This window comes from Tachypleus tridentatus, chromosome 10, assembly GCF_004210375.1.
Source record: "Tachypleus tridentatus isolate NWPU-2018 chromosome 10, ASM421037v1, whole genome shotgun sequence".
NCBI lineage: Eukaryota > Metazoa > Arthropoda > Merostomata > Xiphosura > Limulidae > Tachypleus > Tachypleus tridentatus.
In genome coordinates, this window is record NC_134834.1 from 131538185 (window position 1) to 131556972 (window position 18788).

General features: G+C 32.6%; 1 protein-coding gene across 5 annotated transcripts in view; it reads left to right on the top strand.

The window, feature by feature from the left end:
- Positions 1-18788, top strand: part of LOC143230328 (integrin beta-PS-like) — an 88940-nt gene that overhangs the window by 63976 nt on the left and 6176 nt on the right. For 4 of the 5 annotated variants that reach the window (XM_076463682.1, XM_076463684.1, XM_076463685.1 and 1 more), the window contains exons 17-20: positions 1411-1477; positions 3889-4194; positions 6824-6950; positions 9226-9342. In XM_076463682.1, coding sequence (XP_076319797.1) covers positions 1411-1477; positions 3889-4194; positions 6824-6950; positions 9226-9342 — 617 coding nt within the window. The remainder of the gene's footprint in view (positions 1-1410; positions 1478-3888; positions 4195-6823; positions 6951-9225; positions 9343-18788) is intronic. The other variant, XM_076463686.1, reaches the window with a different exon arrangement.

The window sequence follows — 18788 nt, forward strand, 5'->3', positions numbered from 1 at the left end:
CATGCATAAACCATCTTATGTTAGTCTTCGTTTTAATTGGCTATACATGCTTTTTATTTTGTCTAGAGCTATTAGAGTTTAAATATACAATTTGTACAGTTGTTTGGGATACAAATATATTATCATAAACCACATAACTAAACCATTCTGTTTTATCTTCATTTTCTTCATCTATATCCAGGTGCTGAATTGTCTTGAAGTCTTTGGAGGGTATTGTAGAGATTCATAATATTATACAGAGGTTGAGTGTGTTACAATAAAATTATTTTGAAACCTCACCACGTCGCTAAAGTCCTTATTGCAATGTATAGTCATGCTCTTTTTGACGACTGTGCATTTTAACAATGTCCTCGCAGCGTAGTTTCTATTTCAGAAAGGTTCCATCATGAGGCTGTCATGTCAAAAGCACATCACTCCTTTGTATGTGCTATCAAAAAAAAAAAAAAAAAACCTTTCGCAACTCTCGTTTTAATAGTCTGTTCACACGGAAATCCACAATTGCTGCACACGACTTTACCAATATGTCTTATCATAAAATAACATGAATACCCATTCCAGTCTCCAACTGTTTGATGCATACGACGGTTGAATGGGAAGTATGACTGGAACTATTAAATTGGTGAGCTCATGCTGCATTTGTTTCGTTTCAAACGTAGGTTATTCTTAATTATGTTGCAGGCTATTGAATGGGATTCATGGAAGGCTTTTATCACTGACCTTTCTATTTGTGGATTTTCAGTTGTTACAAAACACTGCAGGAGTTAGATTTGTTGCAAGACTCTTTCTCCATTGTACTGGTACCCTAAACTAATCTATATTCCTTTTTTTTCCAGTGTCATTAAGTACAAAGTTATTTCGTCTTAAAAGTTCTAAATCCCCCATCTGGATACACTTTTATGGTCTGATTGTATAGATATGATGCGTGGGTAAAAGCTATTACTTACCCTTCGTGAAAGTGATTACTTCTGGACGACATCACACTACTTCAAAATGCTACTTGACTTACTGATTTGAGTATTCATAATTGTTTTAATATAACCAACTCATTCCTTTCTATGTGTGTATTAAATAAATTGTATATAACACTATATTTATAGGTGTAAGCTATTTATAATATAATATAATATAAGCTATGTATAATAGGTTTTTCTTAAATATTTAAAACTAGCCTATGAAGGTTAAAAACATTTTCTAATTTAAAAAGTTTTATTATGCCTTTAGAAAGTCACTGATAATATTTTAGAAAGAATGCCAAATTCGTAATATCTACTGCATTTTTACTTGAGTTAAAAATAAACGAAAACAACTGAATATTATACTACTTTTATACTAGGTACTTTCATTGTGATAAATATTTTGATTTGAAACAAATAAAAATCACCTTTATTATACAAACGTTTTATTGCGCAGGGGAAAAAGTAATCGAGTGTGTTCTGGTCAAGGTTATTGTCTTTGTGGACAATGCACCTGCCCACAAGTATGTTTTTGGTTTTCATATCTTATTTGTTAACAACATTAACATCTTACACAGATTAATGATTATTTGGATATATTCAAATATAAATATAATTTAAAAAGCACTTGTGTAACATATATATATATATATATATACATACCGTTAAAAGGAGTAGAATGCTACGATAATTACACAATTGTATAATTACTTAGCGTTTTATCTGTATATATATGTATATTCAAATAGATTGTTACTTTAGTGTTACTGTTTTTCAAATTCAGATAAGTAGAGCTTATTGTTAGAAATATTAGACGTAATTTGAGCTAAAACGGCTTCTCTCGTTTGAAATTTATAGTGTGTTTCGTGTGAGACTTTATCAGTATGACTTTGTTTTGCTTTCAGTCACTTAGCACAAGCCGGTAAGATAGGCATGGTTCACTGATATGTGTTCTTAGTCACATCTAAACTACTGGTATGTACTTTGAAATCACATGTGGATCATCAAATATCGCTTATGCTCATCATCACTTGGAGTATAAAAGCGACCTCGTATCTCTAATTTTAGTCTTTTGACTTTTTTAATTGCAAACTTTTATACTCGTGGTGATTTTTAGAGTTTGTGTGATATACTTGCCTTAAATATTTAATGGTGAAAAGGTAATAAGGTTAAGCATAGAATGAACTTAGAGGAACAACATTCCGTTGAATATATTAGTAAAAATGGAGAAAGTTTCCACAAAAGATACATCCTCGGTACGAATGATGCTTCTAACGAAAGTAGTTCTGAAAATGGAGATACAACTAATATTGAAGATGCTTTTAAATGTTAATAGATTTAAGGGAAAAGGCATCTTCAATTAATTAGATAAATTAAATAATTATTGGTGTAATAAAAAGTTGTAACTTGGGACAAATTTTATCTTACTCAGCATAGTTCCTAGTGTAATATTTATTTATAAGCTATAGCAAATGATACTGAAAACAAAAAACACCCTTGAAGCGAATAAACTACCTAAAAGATGTGCCTTGAATGCTGCTAAACAATAATATTCAGCAAACTTGCACATATAACAAATGATAAAAGAGGTTGTCTAAAACGAGTAACTTTCTGTAAGCAACTCAGACATGGTCACAATCATAAATACATCAAGACAACTAAATTAATTAATGGATAGAGGTAAATGAGTTGAAATCTACTGGAAATAATATTAAATCAACTAGTTGAACTAAAACTGAGTTAGTGTAAATGAATATAAAAAACAATGAAAGCCAGACACTAACAAAAATGTTAATTTTGTATATGTGATGCCTAAATGCCCCTGTGATAGCTGGTAATCTCGTATATTTTATATACATAATCGTGGAGTGAAATAAAATAACCATTAAACCCTATGGTGTGATCAGTTTGTTTTCTTCTGCACATAGTGTTCAGTTTTCTCAAATTACTCTTATTTTTGAAATAGTATAAAAAATCCAATAACTGATTGTCCAATCATGAAACGGATCTTCTCTAACTCATAAACTAACAAGCAAATTTGAGAACACCCCTCTTTCAACAGTCTGGTTATATCATGATTCTTTTTGTCATAAATGGTTGCGTAGTGAAAGTCATTCAAAATGGCTTTACCATAATTGATACCATCAAAATAGCTGTTTCAAACTGAAGCCAACATATTGAGCTCTAAGATCAACCAGTACCGTTACCTGGAATGAACAGTAGCTTACATCATCATCCAAGATGGCTACAACATGTATGAACTTGATCCACCACCAGGAGGCTATGACTTTCAATCATAATGTTGAAGTCCACTCTAGGATAACTTAAATAACACGGTTATTCTTTTCATAACGTTTTACAAGTTAGGTTTTAAGTTAAGTAAAAAGCTACACAATGGACGATCTGTTTTCTACCCACCACGGGTATAGCAACCCGGTTTATAGCATTGTATATCCGCGGACATGCCACTGTGCTACTAGAGGGCATGTTTGATACTTCCGAAGTAATTGATAACGTTTCCACAATTCTTAATGGTCTTTCCGTTAGACTGTTTTCCTATTGAAATAATTATCTTATTATATGCTGCTAAAGCTCAAGTAGTATAATGCTATATGAAAACTAAAGATCAAATTTGCTACCTCTTACTCACTGATTTTGTAAATGTGCAAGCACATATATTATACAGGACTAACTTAACAACTCTTGGATTTAAAATTCCTCGTAAAAGCATATATTTGAGGTTTAGTTATGTTTGCTTCCAACACGGACTTCTGTTATACATTATTTTTAAGTAAAATAATTCAGATGTTCGGAGAAATTGTAGATAAATAAAACAATTCATAATTCTTGCACTTAAATGTAAAGTATATTTTAATATAAAAATATATTTACACGTATTGTTAAATATATTGTTTGTTTCTTCTAACATTTTCAGCAAAAAGATAAAAATATATTTGGTACCTTTTGTGAGTGTGATGACTATTCATGTGCAAGAGATGAAGAAGGAAAAATTTGTGGGGGTGAAAAGAGGGGAATGTGCTGTGAATCACAATGTGTATGTAGAGCTGGCTGGAGTGGTAGTTGGTGCGAGTGTAGCACCGATAATTCTACATGTATTGCACCCGGAAATCAGGAATCAAACTTAATTTGTAGTGGACATGGAACCTGCAAATGTGGACAATGTATCTGTACTTCAACTGATAAAGCCCGTTATGGTGGTCAATACTGTCAAGATTGTCCAGTAAGTTGGAATTGTCGCTAGTTTTAAAATGTTTTAACTTAAAAAAAATACGCGTTTTACTTTCATTATTTGTCTGAGTATCCGATGATGTATTTTATCATTTGTATATGTGTGTTCTTATAGCAAAACCACAGTGAGCTGTCTGCTGTGTCCACCGAGGGGAATCGAACCCCTGATTTTAACTTTGTAAATCAGTAGACTTACTGCTGTCCTAGCGAGGGACGATTTATCATTTGTATCTGTTCTAAAGCAACACAGATGAGAAAAGATTTATCAATATAAAATAAATAATTCTCGATTGGTTCTTAAGTAATATTGTTATATTATAAAATATTTTAACTTCATTCTAAGTACTGTTATTGCCGCACGCTCAAATTCAAACTTACTTTTCTTCTTCTCGACTTGCCTCAATATTGTTTTTGTCTTCACTTCTGCCTGCCATCTTCATTTTTTTAAGTTAGTTAATTAATTCTAAAACAGCCTTGTAATGATAAATTCAATGAATCTATAAAAGCCTAACCCTCGTGCTCATTTCAACTTCGTAAGCCTTGTATTGGATGAAGGAAGATTGTTTAATCTTAGAGCGCACCTGATGATTACTTATACTCTAGAAATAATTAATTTTCATCAAAATAACTACCAGTTAGTTTAGTTTAGTTAAATAATTTTTGTCTTGTTACTATTGGAAGGAACAATGGAAAAATTTGATGAGAAATAGTCCTAATGTAAATCCATGATGATGGTTACTTCACTTACACACCTCACTATGTAAACAAACAATCCAAAATATAAATAATAAACAATAAAATAGCTTTAGGCCAAAGCCTGTTCATTAATACGGCTTGTTAAGCAATACAGAAATGCCATTTAATCGAACGTGTGGAGAACTGTTTAGAATACTTTCCCTTTGTTTTTAAATTATGATAACGTTTGTTAGTATGTCTGGTTCACTTATCGTTGTTAATATTAGCGATCATTACCTTCCACAGATTTTCATTTCACAAATTTACTTAAACTACTGATGTAAGTCAGTCTCGGCCTACGTCTACTTTGTTTCTCATTCATATTTCCTGTTACCGCTAAATTGTTTAGCTTGCCTTATTTTCATTACTGAACAAAACCTGGAGCTGTCTTCTTATAATTGTTGATATCATATTCTTATGCGTTCCTGCCCTTCTAAGTACCTCCATATTCTTCACACGAAACGTCCACGATATTTTTAATATTCCTCTGTAAAATTTCACCTTAGTTGCTTGTAGTCTCCTCTCCGAAGTTGTGAAATTGTCCGATATTTACTTCTATACGTAAAAGTCGGATATACATAATAATATAGCACTGTTAGCTTAGTTCTTTTAACTGACAAAAAACAAAAACAAAAAACTTATGCATAATTTGCGCATTTGTCCGTTAAAATGGATTAACAGTGTTATCTGAATGCATAACATATCGTTTGCCTGGCATGATCTGGTGGTTAGGGCACTTGACTTACAGTCCAGAGGCCACTGGTACTCACTTTCTAAATCATTGGATATCGTAATGTGATGGAAAATCACACTTTCTGTTGATAAAAGATTATCCTAACAGTTGACGGCGGGTAATGTTGACAAGCTGCCTTCTCTCCAGTTTATCGCTAAATGAGGAATGACTGACGCAAAATTCAACAAAATTTGTCGTTATGCGTAGGCGGTGTTTAATTGTTCAACTTAAATAAAATACATATAGTTTGTTTCAGTTTCTTAGAAGTGCTAGTCTAATTTAGGAAGGAACCTCTCATATTTACAGCTTGGCATTTAGCTGATTCTGGGTAAGAGGGCAGGAAAATAGGTTTTAACTACTTTAATAGATGCTTTTAAATTACATCCTGTGAAAATCATTATACAGCAAAAAGGAAACTCATATTTCCTTCTTTTTTCCGATCAAGGAGTAAATTCAGTAAGCTTTATTTCACACTTTAAATGTCAAAAGAATGGATTTAAAATTCATTTTAAATTAAAAAAAAATGGAAATGAGAGCCTTGCCTGGCTGTTAAATTCCTGATACCTTTTTCAAGATTATGAAAAATAAAAAAACGATTTGTTTTGTGACTTAAAGAGGGCTAACAATGATAAAAATAAATCATGTGAGAGTAACTTTTGAGAATATGTTTAATAATTTTAAATACTTAAAAGCAGTCTTTTTACGAATTACTTTATCAAAAGCTGTAATAATACAATATGGCAGAAATCTGTACACAGGTTATTGTTAAATAAGATCATACTTACACTGGTATGTAAATTGTTAATTGAAGAAACTGGTAAAAGTAACATAAGGTTTGGTTAATGTAAATTCTGACATTTATCACAATTATAATAAAAATATATTTTTAACAACTGTGGTAAATATTTTATATCTATAGTAAATATTTATATTATGCTTCTCATATCTAATTCACTATATACATGCTAAAAACCAACAAAGAATTTTTTCTGTGAAGAAATATATGAGAATATATACTTTCAAAGGCTTAGAGGAAGAAAAAGCTTTTAAATATACATTGAAAGCTTATCTGTTTCTCAAGTCGGATGCGTCAGTTCAAATAACAGTTAGAATTGAATTAAAAGAGTGTAACAAATGCTTAAATTATTTTCAGACTTGTGTTGGACGTTGCGAAGAATTTAAAGCATGTGTCCAATGCAAAGCTTTCCAGACGAGTATTCTGAGTAATGAAGAGTGCAACAACTGTGAGTTTGAAATTGTAAAAGTGGAAACTTTAGATGGTGAGTTGTCAAAAACAAGAATTCTATATCTCACAGTTTATTTATGAGATATCTCCTTAAACGCCCTCACTCTCATGTTGTATGTACATCAGTAAAAGAAAGGCTACTCAATGACTGGCTAATAGACAAACAGAAGTAGCAACTAAATTTTCACTGGATGTAACTCAAGAACACAACAGTACACTTCAACTAGAGCAGCGACCTTCCTAATAACTGTAAATAAAATAATTACTAATGGTTTACGAAGCGACAACAAGTTATGTTCGCAAGCTTTTACCAAAGCACATGGCCAAACAGTTGGCCAACTGTTGAAAACTACAAAAGCAGTATTTGGTATATGAAAAATGGTACTGTGTTGTGACTTTAAATTACTTTCAAATTTTAGTCCTCGTTGTTATGATATGACGAAGTTGTCCCAATAAAGATGACGAGATTTCACCAATTTTCCTAACAAATTTAGTTTCGGGTGAATATAAGAAAATTATTTTTTAGTTCACAATGTTATATCTCACACAGTGTAGCGTTAACAGATATGTTAACGATATAATATTGATATAAATCCCAAAATTGTCTTATATTACTACTAGGGGTGTCAGTTTGACTTGCCGTCTGGTCAGTCACATCAACTGTTTCATATTCTCTCACAGCGTTCAGAATGCATTGTATCCTTGTGACAGCGGGCATTAAAGCAATGGCACACATCTCATCTCGTATGGTGGCCACATCCCGAACAGTTGCATTCTTGATGTTTGGAATTTTGTGAATCTTTTAACGGTACATACACAAGGACGTCAGGTATTCCTAAAGTTAGAAATCGGCTAGCGTTAGGCCCTGTAAATAAAGTAGCCATTCACAAGGAAAGTGACGTTAAAACGTTTTTCACCATGTTAACCATATGTGGAGGAACATTATCTTGCACGAAAACGATAATGTCTATCATATTTTATTGCTGCAGTAAAGGCATCTCATTGCTTGTGAGTAGTGTATGGTATCGTGTTGTATTCACTGTTCATGTACGGGTACGGTCCGATAGCAAAATCAGCTGTAAACCACATAACATAGTCAACGTAGGATCATGATGTGTATAGAAAACACTACATTAATTTTATTTTCTGATCAGATTATGTATTGTGCATGTTGGCACTTCCAGAAACGCTGAAGTGTGCTTCATCAGCCAATAAGATATTGTTAGTTTGTCTAATAATTTCAACATAAAGTAAACACCTCTAGTTAAATATATCTCCTCCAGTACTGTGATTCTGATTTATATCATTTAAAGCCTCATTTAGGCCTGGAAGGTAATCAGAAGCCGTAGTTTCTCTTCACCTCGCACTTAGTTATTATGTTATTTAGCTCGGAGTGAAGAGATTTTGATCTAATTGTTCTGGTTGGCCTGTTTTGAAACAAGAAGAAGAGGGATTTCAGAGACCTTCATGGGTCGTATGACTGTACATTGTGTCGCAAATAGTCAGTCCTCTGGCCCAGCGAAATAGTACAAATGTGGAACGCTTCACGATTTTAAGTGTAATCCTTGCACATGGATCGTAATTCTTGAACATGATACAACTTATAAAGCAACATTCGCAAGGAAGAACCATGCAAATAGCTGAAATTCGCAAATTCAAACGCCGGGTTATATAATTGCTCTACCTCACCCTGTTTACACTTGTGTCAGATTGCTCTTTCATCACATGACTGATCTCAGCAACAGTTTTCTAGATGTCACTGTTCTGCTTATATGTATCTTATCACATATGTAATCTGCCGATCTAAATTTGCTGATGAATTTGTACACTGGAACAAAGCCTCCTGTTGTTGTTATGACATTCCAAAAGAGCTGTCATAGCATCCACCTTTTGATGTAATACCATTTCACCAGCTTACTCTATTCACACTTTAATGTTGGTTGAATGAGATACGCTGTGATCAACATGGAAAATATACAAATTAAACATGTGAGAATTTAGGTATTCACATCAGAGCGATACCCTTAACATGGTATATAATTTCACCTTCCTGTGTTATATAATTGTAAAATTTTCTTTATAATACGCCTTGTACTTAAAACAAAAACAACTTAAATTTGATTATTGCATGTTTTAGAATTCAATACATAATACTAAGTTTATATACTAATTTTACATGGTCACAGAAGTGGCTGTTTAAACTGGTGATCATAAGATCTAAAATATATTTTTCATTTAACGTTTAAAAGTCATAAGCCAGAATGTTTTACTAGCATTTTTTCATGAATTTATTTTTCTTATTTATCTAGCATCTTCAAAAGACAAAAGGAGGTGTGTCTTTAAAGATGAGGACAAATGTACCTTTAACTTCTGCTATAGCTATTTGAGCAACAATCAACTACTGGTCGAGGTACAGGAAAAACGGGGTAGGTTAAAACTATAATTTTACAGAAAACCTAGTATTTACTTAATTTTAAAACTCAATTATAACAACTATACACCGCACAAATTCTTTTTGCATTTTAAACCGACCATTCTATTAAGATTCTCTGAACTTTTAATTGCTATTAAATGAAACTTACAATATAATAATCATCCACTGATTCGTCCCCGGTGGGGTCCAAAATGGACAGTGTTTATTTCTTCCAGAACGTATTTGCCCCAAATGGTAGAGTGGTATGCCTTCAAACTTACAACGCTAGAAATCGTGGTTGGCAGAGTACAGATAACCCATTATGTAGCTTTGTGCGTAATTACAGACAAACAACGATGTACTTCGAGGCCTCACACACCTAAAATATTGTGTACTTTCTCACTGAAACTGTCTAATTTAAACTACCTAGCAACCTGTTTTGTCTTCAATGTAATTACAAATTAATTAGGTATACCTTTAACATTATTTCAGTTGCTAGATTTGTTCGATAAAATTGTAAGTAGTATCTCTAGCTGAAATTACACTGTAACAAATTTAGAAAAAATAAATGAAGACGTTTGAAACTTTTATTGAAATCGGGTTCAAGTAGTTGTTCTTTTTCAAGCCTCGAATCTATCAGTACTGCAATCTTACAAAATTATATTAAATTTTGTTTTTAATATCTACACTCATATTGTTATTTAACATGTTCACTCAGTATAACATATATTGTAATTCATAGAGTAACCCTTTAAAGAAAATGTTTATGTATTTTTAATGCTTACAATTTGTTTTTTACTTACAAGGTAAATGTACTACTTACTTGTTTAGTTGTTGCTAAATGCAAAACTATGCAATGGGCTATCTGTGCTGGGTCCACCAAGGGTATCGAAACTTGACTTTAACTTCATTTGCCCTCAGATTTATCGTTGAGCTATTGTGGCAGGGGCAATTGAAATAAAACTCTGCCTTGAATAATTTCTAAATTTCCAGTAACAGTTGTAGCTTTTTTGCAGTTTCTTATAATTATGTAATTAAGGATTAGATGAAGTGTCTATCTTATAAATAACATTTGGTTGTAAATATTTTGAATTAACAGTATATATTACGTTTAAGATTAAGAACAAAGTAAGAATTCATTATTTCTTCTTTCTACATTTGTAAAATTTTCCATATTCAACTTGAAGTTAATTATGTCTGTCAATAGCATTTTAGCATAACTATATTTCATATCGAAAATAATTACGACAGTATTCTAAGCTAGCATTTTAGGCGTATTTAAAATCTAGGCGTTTGCAAAACAGATCAAGCATATCAGGAACCAAACAGAAATAGCTGCTCAAATTTAGTTTTATAAATCAACTCATAAGAATATAAAGAGTGTATTATAATAGTTTTCCAAGTTATCTCTATCTGAATCAACAATTTTGAGAATATTAATAAACGTACGATTGAATTTTTTTTTCAAATTCTAAAGAATAAACATAATCCTCCATATCCTGTGACTTTTTCAAGTTTTATTAATATACTTAAAGTTACTTTTGTTGCAAGTAAGAAGACAACTCACATTTTTTTAATTTGCAAGAAGAAACATTTCTTATAAAACATTTTTTAACATTCAAACAAAATGATGTAACACATTCTTAGGTGATCCTTCAATTTATAGGCTAAAGTAACTTACACAGTCAGAGCCTAATTAACAAACGCACTTGGCTACAGCCCCCACAAAAAATATAACAATTAAAATAATAATAGTTTACGCAATTATGAAATTTTTAATAATGTACACTTGCATTCTTTGGTACTTTTTTTTTTTTACACTCGTCGTATCACCTGCCACACAGTTTAAAAAAATGCGGGCAGAAACTTGTGTTGTACCAACTTAAAGAGGATAAATAATTATGATTTAATGCTTAGCTATAAATATTGATATGTATAACGAAATATTGGCGAAGGCAAGATTATATATTACCAGGGCCCCAAGAATTCTTAACCTAGTTCTGCATATAACGAGACATTGTCCGTTTCATCCAGTAAAATACGAAAATGTTAGATATTACAATAACATTCAATAGCAGGACAAGCTACTAGTGTGGTATTATTAGCTTTAGTTTAATCTAATTTCTTCCATATGTGAATCTAGGGTCTAGGATAGCTTGATTCAATTTTAATGCCAATTCTAGATTGGACACAAAAACACAGATGTTATCATTTCCTTTGAAGTAAGCATTATTATCGATTCATTAAGAACATTTGATCTGCATCTCATCCGGTGGTAAAGGTCACTTATTTTAGTCACTTTGAAGATAATAATTTTCAAATTATGTATCTTTGACATGGATGCTTATAGCTAATCTTTGTTTGAAAACTCAACAACGCCTGGACTACAATTACTCAAAATTTTTCTTTAATCAGTTTTTTAATGGTTCCGTCGTGTAAAAAGGCTTATCTTTAGCTCAGTAAATAACTGCTACATATAGATAGATATATGTATCTCAATTACGTTTTATCAGCAAACTTTTATGATAAATTAATTTCTCTTTTTCATGTTTCAATGTTTTTCGATTTGTATATGTTGCATAATTTGGTTTGCTTGGAAGCCCAAATCGTTTATTCAAAACAAAAATGTTTTTACTTGGTTGACAGACTTTTTCTTCATGGAAAACTTCATAATCAAACTTCTCATTGTTTTCTTGTACTAGTAATTCTAGGAGATAAATTGATAACCTGATTGGGGATCTTTAGTCTATTTTATACTATAATGTTTGTTAACGAGGTATTTAAATACAAACTAAGATGTCAGAAACATCAGCAAAATACTTGTGTTAGTATATAATGGTTTGAAAAAACAAACTGGTTATGTCAGAAGCCAATGTTGTTTGCTCTATCACTGTAGTGTACAAATATCACACATTCTACTTTGCTTTGTATGTGTGTATATATATATACGGTAAAAAGTTATATTTCTTGAATTCTAGTTAAAGACCTGATACACTTTATCTAAATCATGTGATAATTTGATCCTAGGGGTAATTTTTATAGCATGACTTGTACAAATATGTTATCTGCTGTTAATTAAATCGCTTTATTGCACCGATTAACACCATAACTGTAATGATATTTACGACTGTCAGAGGAAGAAGAGGTAATTCCAGACTCTCGTAATCGATTAACTGTGATGAGAATGTGGATGATGAAAGCACTTTTGACGCTTTTAGATAGATTGGTTTCAAACAATAAAATGATCAAATCGCGCTAGTTGATTATCGTATGCATTTTACTTCTTTGAGAATTAGCGTTTACACATGTAAATCTTTAAATTTAGTTTAATACTTCCAACTCATTTGAGTTAGAAAGCGTTATTTTCATTTTACAACAGTTTTTATTCTCGTTGAATACACTTTTATTTCATTTCCCATTTATCTTGAAAACAGAAACTTTGTCTTCAAAACAATGATTCTGTTGCACAACATAGTCACCCATTGCTGTAAATAGTGTTTGACATCGCCTGTCTTCAGTCACGAATGTTGTCTCATTCATGACTGGCAGCATGACTTGTTGTTCTACTTGTTAGGCCAATGAGTTTTTTGTCATAGTGATAAACAGATGTTTATTTCCTGCACTTCTTCCGAACATTGAGATACCAAAATATAGTTATTGTGCAGTAGTTCTTGGTTTGTATCATTATCATTGTTTTTGTCAAGTGTTTCTTTTTCATTCTCTTTGTGAGGCATCCATATCTATGGCAAAACACAAAGAGGAAAGATAGACAAATTAATCTAATAAACAGATCAGAAGACCAATGGCAGACTGAAACAACATCCTTTATTGAAAGCGAAATGTTTCTCAGCACCTTCGAAACCATTTCAGAAGAGACTGAATTTTTACCTGAGCCTTTCGATATCAATATATTCATTGTTCTAGTTTAAGTTATATTATTAGAAAGTTGTTGGTTAAAATCCCATGAAGACGTTACAGGCTGTAAATATGGTGAAGCCCTTTATGAAGGAATGTGTATGGGGTTGCTTAGATCAATTTCCAAATGTTAGATGTCATGTTAATTTAACATCGTGATATCTCAGAACAGGACTAACTAGAGGTGTGGTGACTAGCTGGGCTAAACATAGCTTGGTGTGCAGTGTATCTTTAAAAATATATGGATGTAAGTTAGGATATACAGTTGATTCAGGAATAATTAGAAGTCTAGTTGATCTCACAGTGTATCAGTTACTATTAAGTAAACTTCCGCTCTGACTAGTGACAATAAAGGCTCAACCTTACATCATTGTAGGTGCCGTCGCTAAGCGTGCAAGAATTGTTATTGCAAAGGATTATAGCTGAAGTCTTCACAATCTAGGTACACAAAATTTGATTATAAGTATAATTTGTATCATGTGGTGAAGGTATAGAATGCTGACTAAAATATGCATGAGAATAGTAGGTTGCGTTAATTCATTATAGTAAAGCTAATACACTCGTTGTTTTTTGTGCTATTTGTTTTAGCACTGTTTTAGATTTCACTACAACCATTGAGTGCAACACAATATTTTGTTTATTGAAAAACCTAGTCACTCTTGCTCAAAATATTATTTCTCTACTGCAGAAATACATTCTAGTTGTGGTTTGTAAATATGGTAAATTGTCATTACTGGTCAAAATTAATACTCATATGGTGTTCAAAGGAAAGGTAACTGAAACTAACAGTGTATCTAGCAGTACTTTAATTACAAAACTTCAACAAATCCAAGTGGATCTTGAAGTTGCTACTTTTGGAATTACCTGGAGAACTTTTCTTAGAATAAACAGAGAAAATTAAAAAGGAAATTTTGGGTATGTATTTTTGAAACAGGTGGCTAATATTGAATAACAAATGTCACCTTACAGCTTATAGATAGATGCTGGAGATATGTGACCTACAAAGCAACTGCCACACAGGACTCTTTAAAGTACTGGGAATATAGACAGCGTTAAAACAAAATATACACTATTATTTTCTAATGTAATTTTTACGTAGTATATTTTGAGAAAGTTATAAACGATGTCAAAATATTGACATGTGGAAAGTTAATTCATGAACATAAATTGTTTAGGTGTTACAGTCCATGTCAATTCGTCTTGTCATGTTCTATTTGATAGAAGTGTGCCCTAACAATAACTATTCGATGCAATTTCCATTGCAAAATACTTCATCTAAAATTGGTATGTAAAAAGCAAAACAATGCTTTTTGTACACTTTCCACAAGCCATGTAGTATATGAGAATTATAGTCTTCCAACAATTCAACAGTCCAATTGCAGTTCATAGGCGAATTGACCAGTGTGTTTTCGTGTAGAATACCAAGAAAACCCACTTCACTATCCAACTGCAGGAATTACTCGATGGTTAAATGAATATTTCGTAAAAGCAGCGCATGCCACTTTTCCAGGTGAATGTTATTCTTTATTATGTTATATAATGTTGTATGGAGCACGTTGGCGGATTTTCTACTGACATTTACAATATGTTGGTGAAATGTTATTTGTTTCAAGATGCTGTACTTTGTTTGCCACAGCTGAAGTAAACTTGTTTGTAAAAATTGATCTTTATTCCTTTGCCGTTAAATATAACGCATACTTCTATAAAGGAAATTCTAAATATAAGCGTGTAAGTATTTTGCAAAAGAGCTTTTACAAACCTTCCAAAAGCGATAATGTTTTGGTGATTACCTAAACAATACCAAAACATAGTTCACATACATTCCATTCCACTGCAACTTTTCTATTTATTGTACGTTCAAAATAGTTTTAATATAACGTACTCATCCATCTATATTATATATTCTTTATATTTTCAGTTGAAGTAAATTATGTGTTTTCTACCTCTTTAAAATGTGGCAGTGTTTTCTATTTTAATTGAGCCCCCATTGGCTCAGGGGTAATGGCCCGGCATAGCCAAGCCCGTTAAGGCGTGCGACTCGTAATCTGAGGGTCGCGGGTTCGCATCCCCGTCGCGCCAAATATGTTCGCCCCTTTCAGCCGTGGTGACGGTCAATCCCACTATTTGTTGGTAAAAGAGTAGCCCAAGAGTTGGCGGTGGGTGGTGATGACTAGCTGCCTTCCCTCTAGTCTTACACTGCTAAATTAGGGACAGCTAGCACAGATAGCCCTCGAGTAGCTTTGCGCGAAATTCAAAAACAAACAAACAAACAAACAAACTCAGTGATAATTCTGAAAGCTTATAAGACTAGAAAACGAGGTGTAAATACCTCGAGAGGGTATAGCAGAAAGAGCCCATTGGATGCCTTTATACTTAGCAACATCAAACTACACAGGCTAGCGAACTTAAACTTCATAAAAGTTGTTTTGGTTTTAATATCGGATTTTACATAATTCAGCTACACAAATTTCGAAAATAATATCACATAAGGATTTTTTTACAAATCAGAAAGTAAAAGCACTCTTACTTAGATCAAATTATTATTTTGTTTACCCAAAACCTATCAAAAATCTTTTGGAAGGCTGAAATCTCTCATCAAATCATTAAGTTCAGCTTGTTTGAAAAGGTATGTTTCACCACACGTTTCAAGTGAAAACTATTCCTATCATCATTTCTGGCCTGGCATGGCCAGGTGGTTAAGGCACTCGACCTATAATCCAAAGGTCGCGGGTTCGAATCTCCGTCACACCAAACGTGCTCGCCCTTTCATCCGTGGGGGCGTTATATTGTGACGGTCAATCCCACTATTCGTTGGTAAAAGAGTTGGCGGTAGGTGGTGATGACTAGCTGCCTTCTCTCTAGTCTTATACTGCTAGATTAGGGACGACTAGCACAGATAGTACTCGTGTAGCTCTGCGGGAAATTCAAACCAATCATTATTTTTATTGACATCAGATTCAGAATCAGATGAAACTGTATAAAGAGTCTCCAATGGAGTAGGTACAGCTGGATCAGGTTCAAGAACAATAGGTCGTACAACAGATTGAAGGTTTGGATAAGAAATCTCCTTTTTATTTCAATTTTAGTAGCATTATACGTTACACGAGAAAAATAGCAGTCATCTCTGTGGATTCGAAGCTCCCGTCAAACCACTGGCATTCCAAAAGGTGAGGAATTTTTCTTACATTTAGTCCATTGTTTCAACTCTTCGACACAAATGATGCAGACTTTGTGCAGAACCAATGATTTGTCTTGGTCACGAGTTTTATTCCAAATTGCGTAATACGCTTTCTTGACAAATTCTGTGATGTTTCGTCTTTGTTTCTTCACTACAAATTTACCAGAAATATAACAGAATATGTTTGGGTCATTTATACAGCTTCTTAATGCCATAATGACAAAAAATAAGGTCAACGTGATTGCATAAAAAAATACTATTCAAAAATGACACGTTCTGCCGCTTTTTAATTGATTATATACTAAGGGTGTGTTTCTTATGGATTCTAGAACGATCGATAAGTCTCTTAACGTCGCAACTGGTCTAGAAAAATGTATACCCAATGCTTGTCAACATTTTAAGTATAACGTAATATAACCCGATTTAAATGAAAATAATTCATTTATTTAAAAGTACTTATAACGTTTTGGGAAAAATCTATACGTGATGAAGAAAAACTGATATACTTTTTCGGATTCGGCGTACAGGAATTATTGTATAACATATAAAAATTTCAAAACAAAAAACCATCGCAGGCCTGTATTATTTTCATCGAACGTTATTGTTTTTCAGAAATGAATAATAATTTTAGTAGTTAAGATTACACATAATAAAAATACTGTATTTTACTTAATGCTTAAATTTCCACATTTTATTCTGATTTTTATCATTTGTGGAAAAATAATTTCGGAAATTTACAAATACTAACGCATCCGTAGGCCTATAATCCACATTTAGAGGACCACTATAATGCAAATTTATTGCTTGGGCTACTATTTTGTACTTTTCTAGTTTAATAATAATTGCTGCTATAATGTAAGCTTAATTTCGTTAACGAAGTTACGAAAGGTAATTTGTGGGCCTACTTGCGTTTGAACTCTAATGTAGATCAATGCCATCCGGGTTTCGTAAGGGGCTGGTTGAAAAATTTACCTTTCTGCAAACATTGGGCCGACACGATCCACTTATAAGTCAGTATAACTATCAATTACACGACACAACCATAAATAATCTTGAACTATTTTTCAATATTAGGCAAATTTAATTTCTTTAAACAAGGTACAAACAGCAATCAGTAGGCCTATTTATGTACGAGCGGTAATGTAAATCAATGCTAAATTTGGGGCCCGATTTCAGGGAATCCCCATAAAAGTGTTTTCGCAAAATACCTGGGATCTGTGTTGGATGAAAAATTTTACCTTTGTGCAAAGAGCGGAACCGAGACAAATTGTTTGGCATTACTTAGAATTAGTCTAGATAAGAGATTTTCGGAAATTTCCTGAGTTCCCCAATAGGTAATGTGAAGGTTTATACCTTTATGCAAACTTCGAAACTCAAACGATTGGTATTCCTTTGGCACCAATTAGAAGTAGGGGTAATCAGCAGTTTAGGAAGACAGACACTTGGCATACAGACTACTGAATCATAGTATTTGGATATGAACAAAACAGCCTAAACAATTAGTTGCAAATATGTTGAGTTGAGACCTGCAGTGCCTTCTATTTATATATGTATCTATGTTATAAAATGTCTGCAGTTTTTCTCTTTATTATTATTTTCAAGATATTTATTTTCGGTATTATTCAGTTAGTTACAGGTGAAAAACATTTGTAAATGAAAAAAAAATATAAAGTAGGAATGGAAGCACCAAAAAGTAAGGAACATGATAAGAATAGTAAGGATAACATTACGACACTTGGTGGTTTTTGACAAAGTGCAACCTCAAAGTGGGTGTGGCCGTCGTTCTGCCCTACTTTGTGTGCTTTCCATAACTTGGTAATTACTTAAACTAAATTTCTCTGTTGTCAATGTTATTTCAGCATCCAAGTACAGATACAAGTATATAATCAAATTACATGACCTTATCGAAACACAATATTATAATAGGTGTATTCGATGTTGAAAGTGAAACAAAAACCTTCAATAGTCATACGTTGATTATGGGAGACATTATGCCTATTTGACATATAAACTTCTGATTTTTGAAATTTTAAAATTTGTTGAGTATTTGAAAAGGAGTAAACGACATAAAACTCAGACGGCGGATAGATAGCCAAACTCATTTTGGGATTTCACCATATAAAAAACCACCAAGTATTGTTATGTTACGCCGCCAATTCCTACTTTGTTTCCTTACTTTTTGGTGTTCCCATTCCTACTTCTTGTTTTGTTATTTAAACATTTTTACACTTGTCTCATAGCTTGTTTTTAGTATAAAGTGTCAAGAGTGACTGTTTTTTAGGCCTATCCCTCTCATAGGTTTTTAGAGCTATCTCTGGATATTTCTTGGATTTTGCTGATATCTTTGATTATTTTACATATTTAGC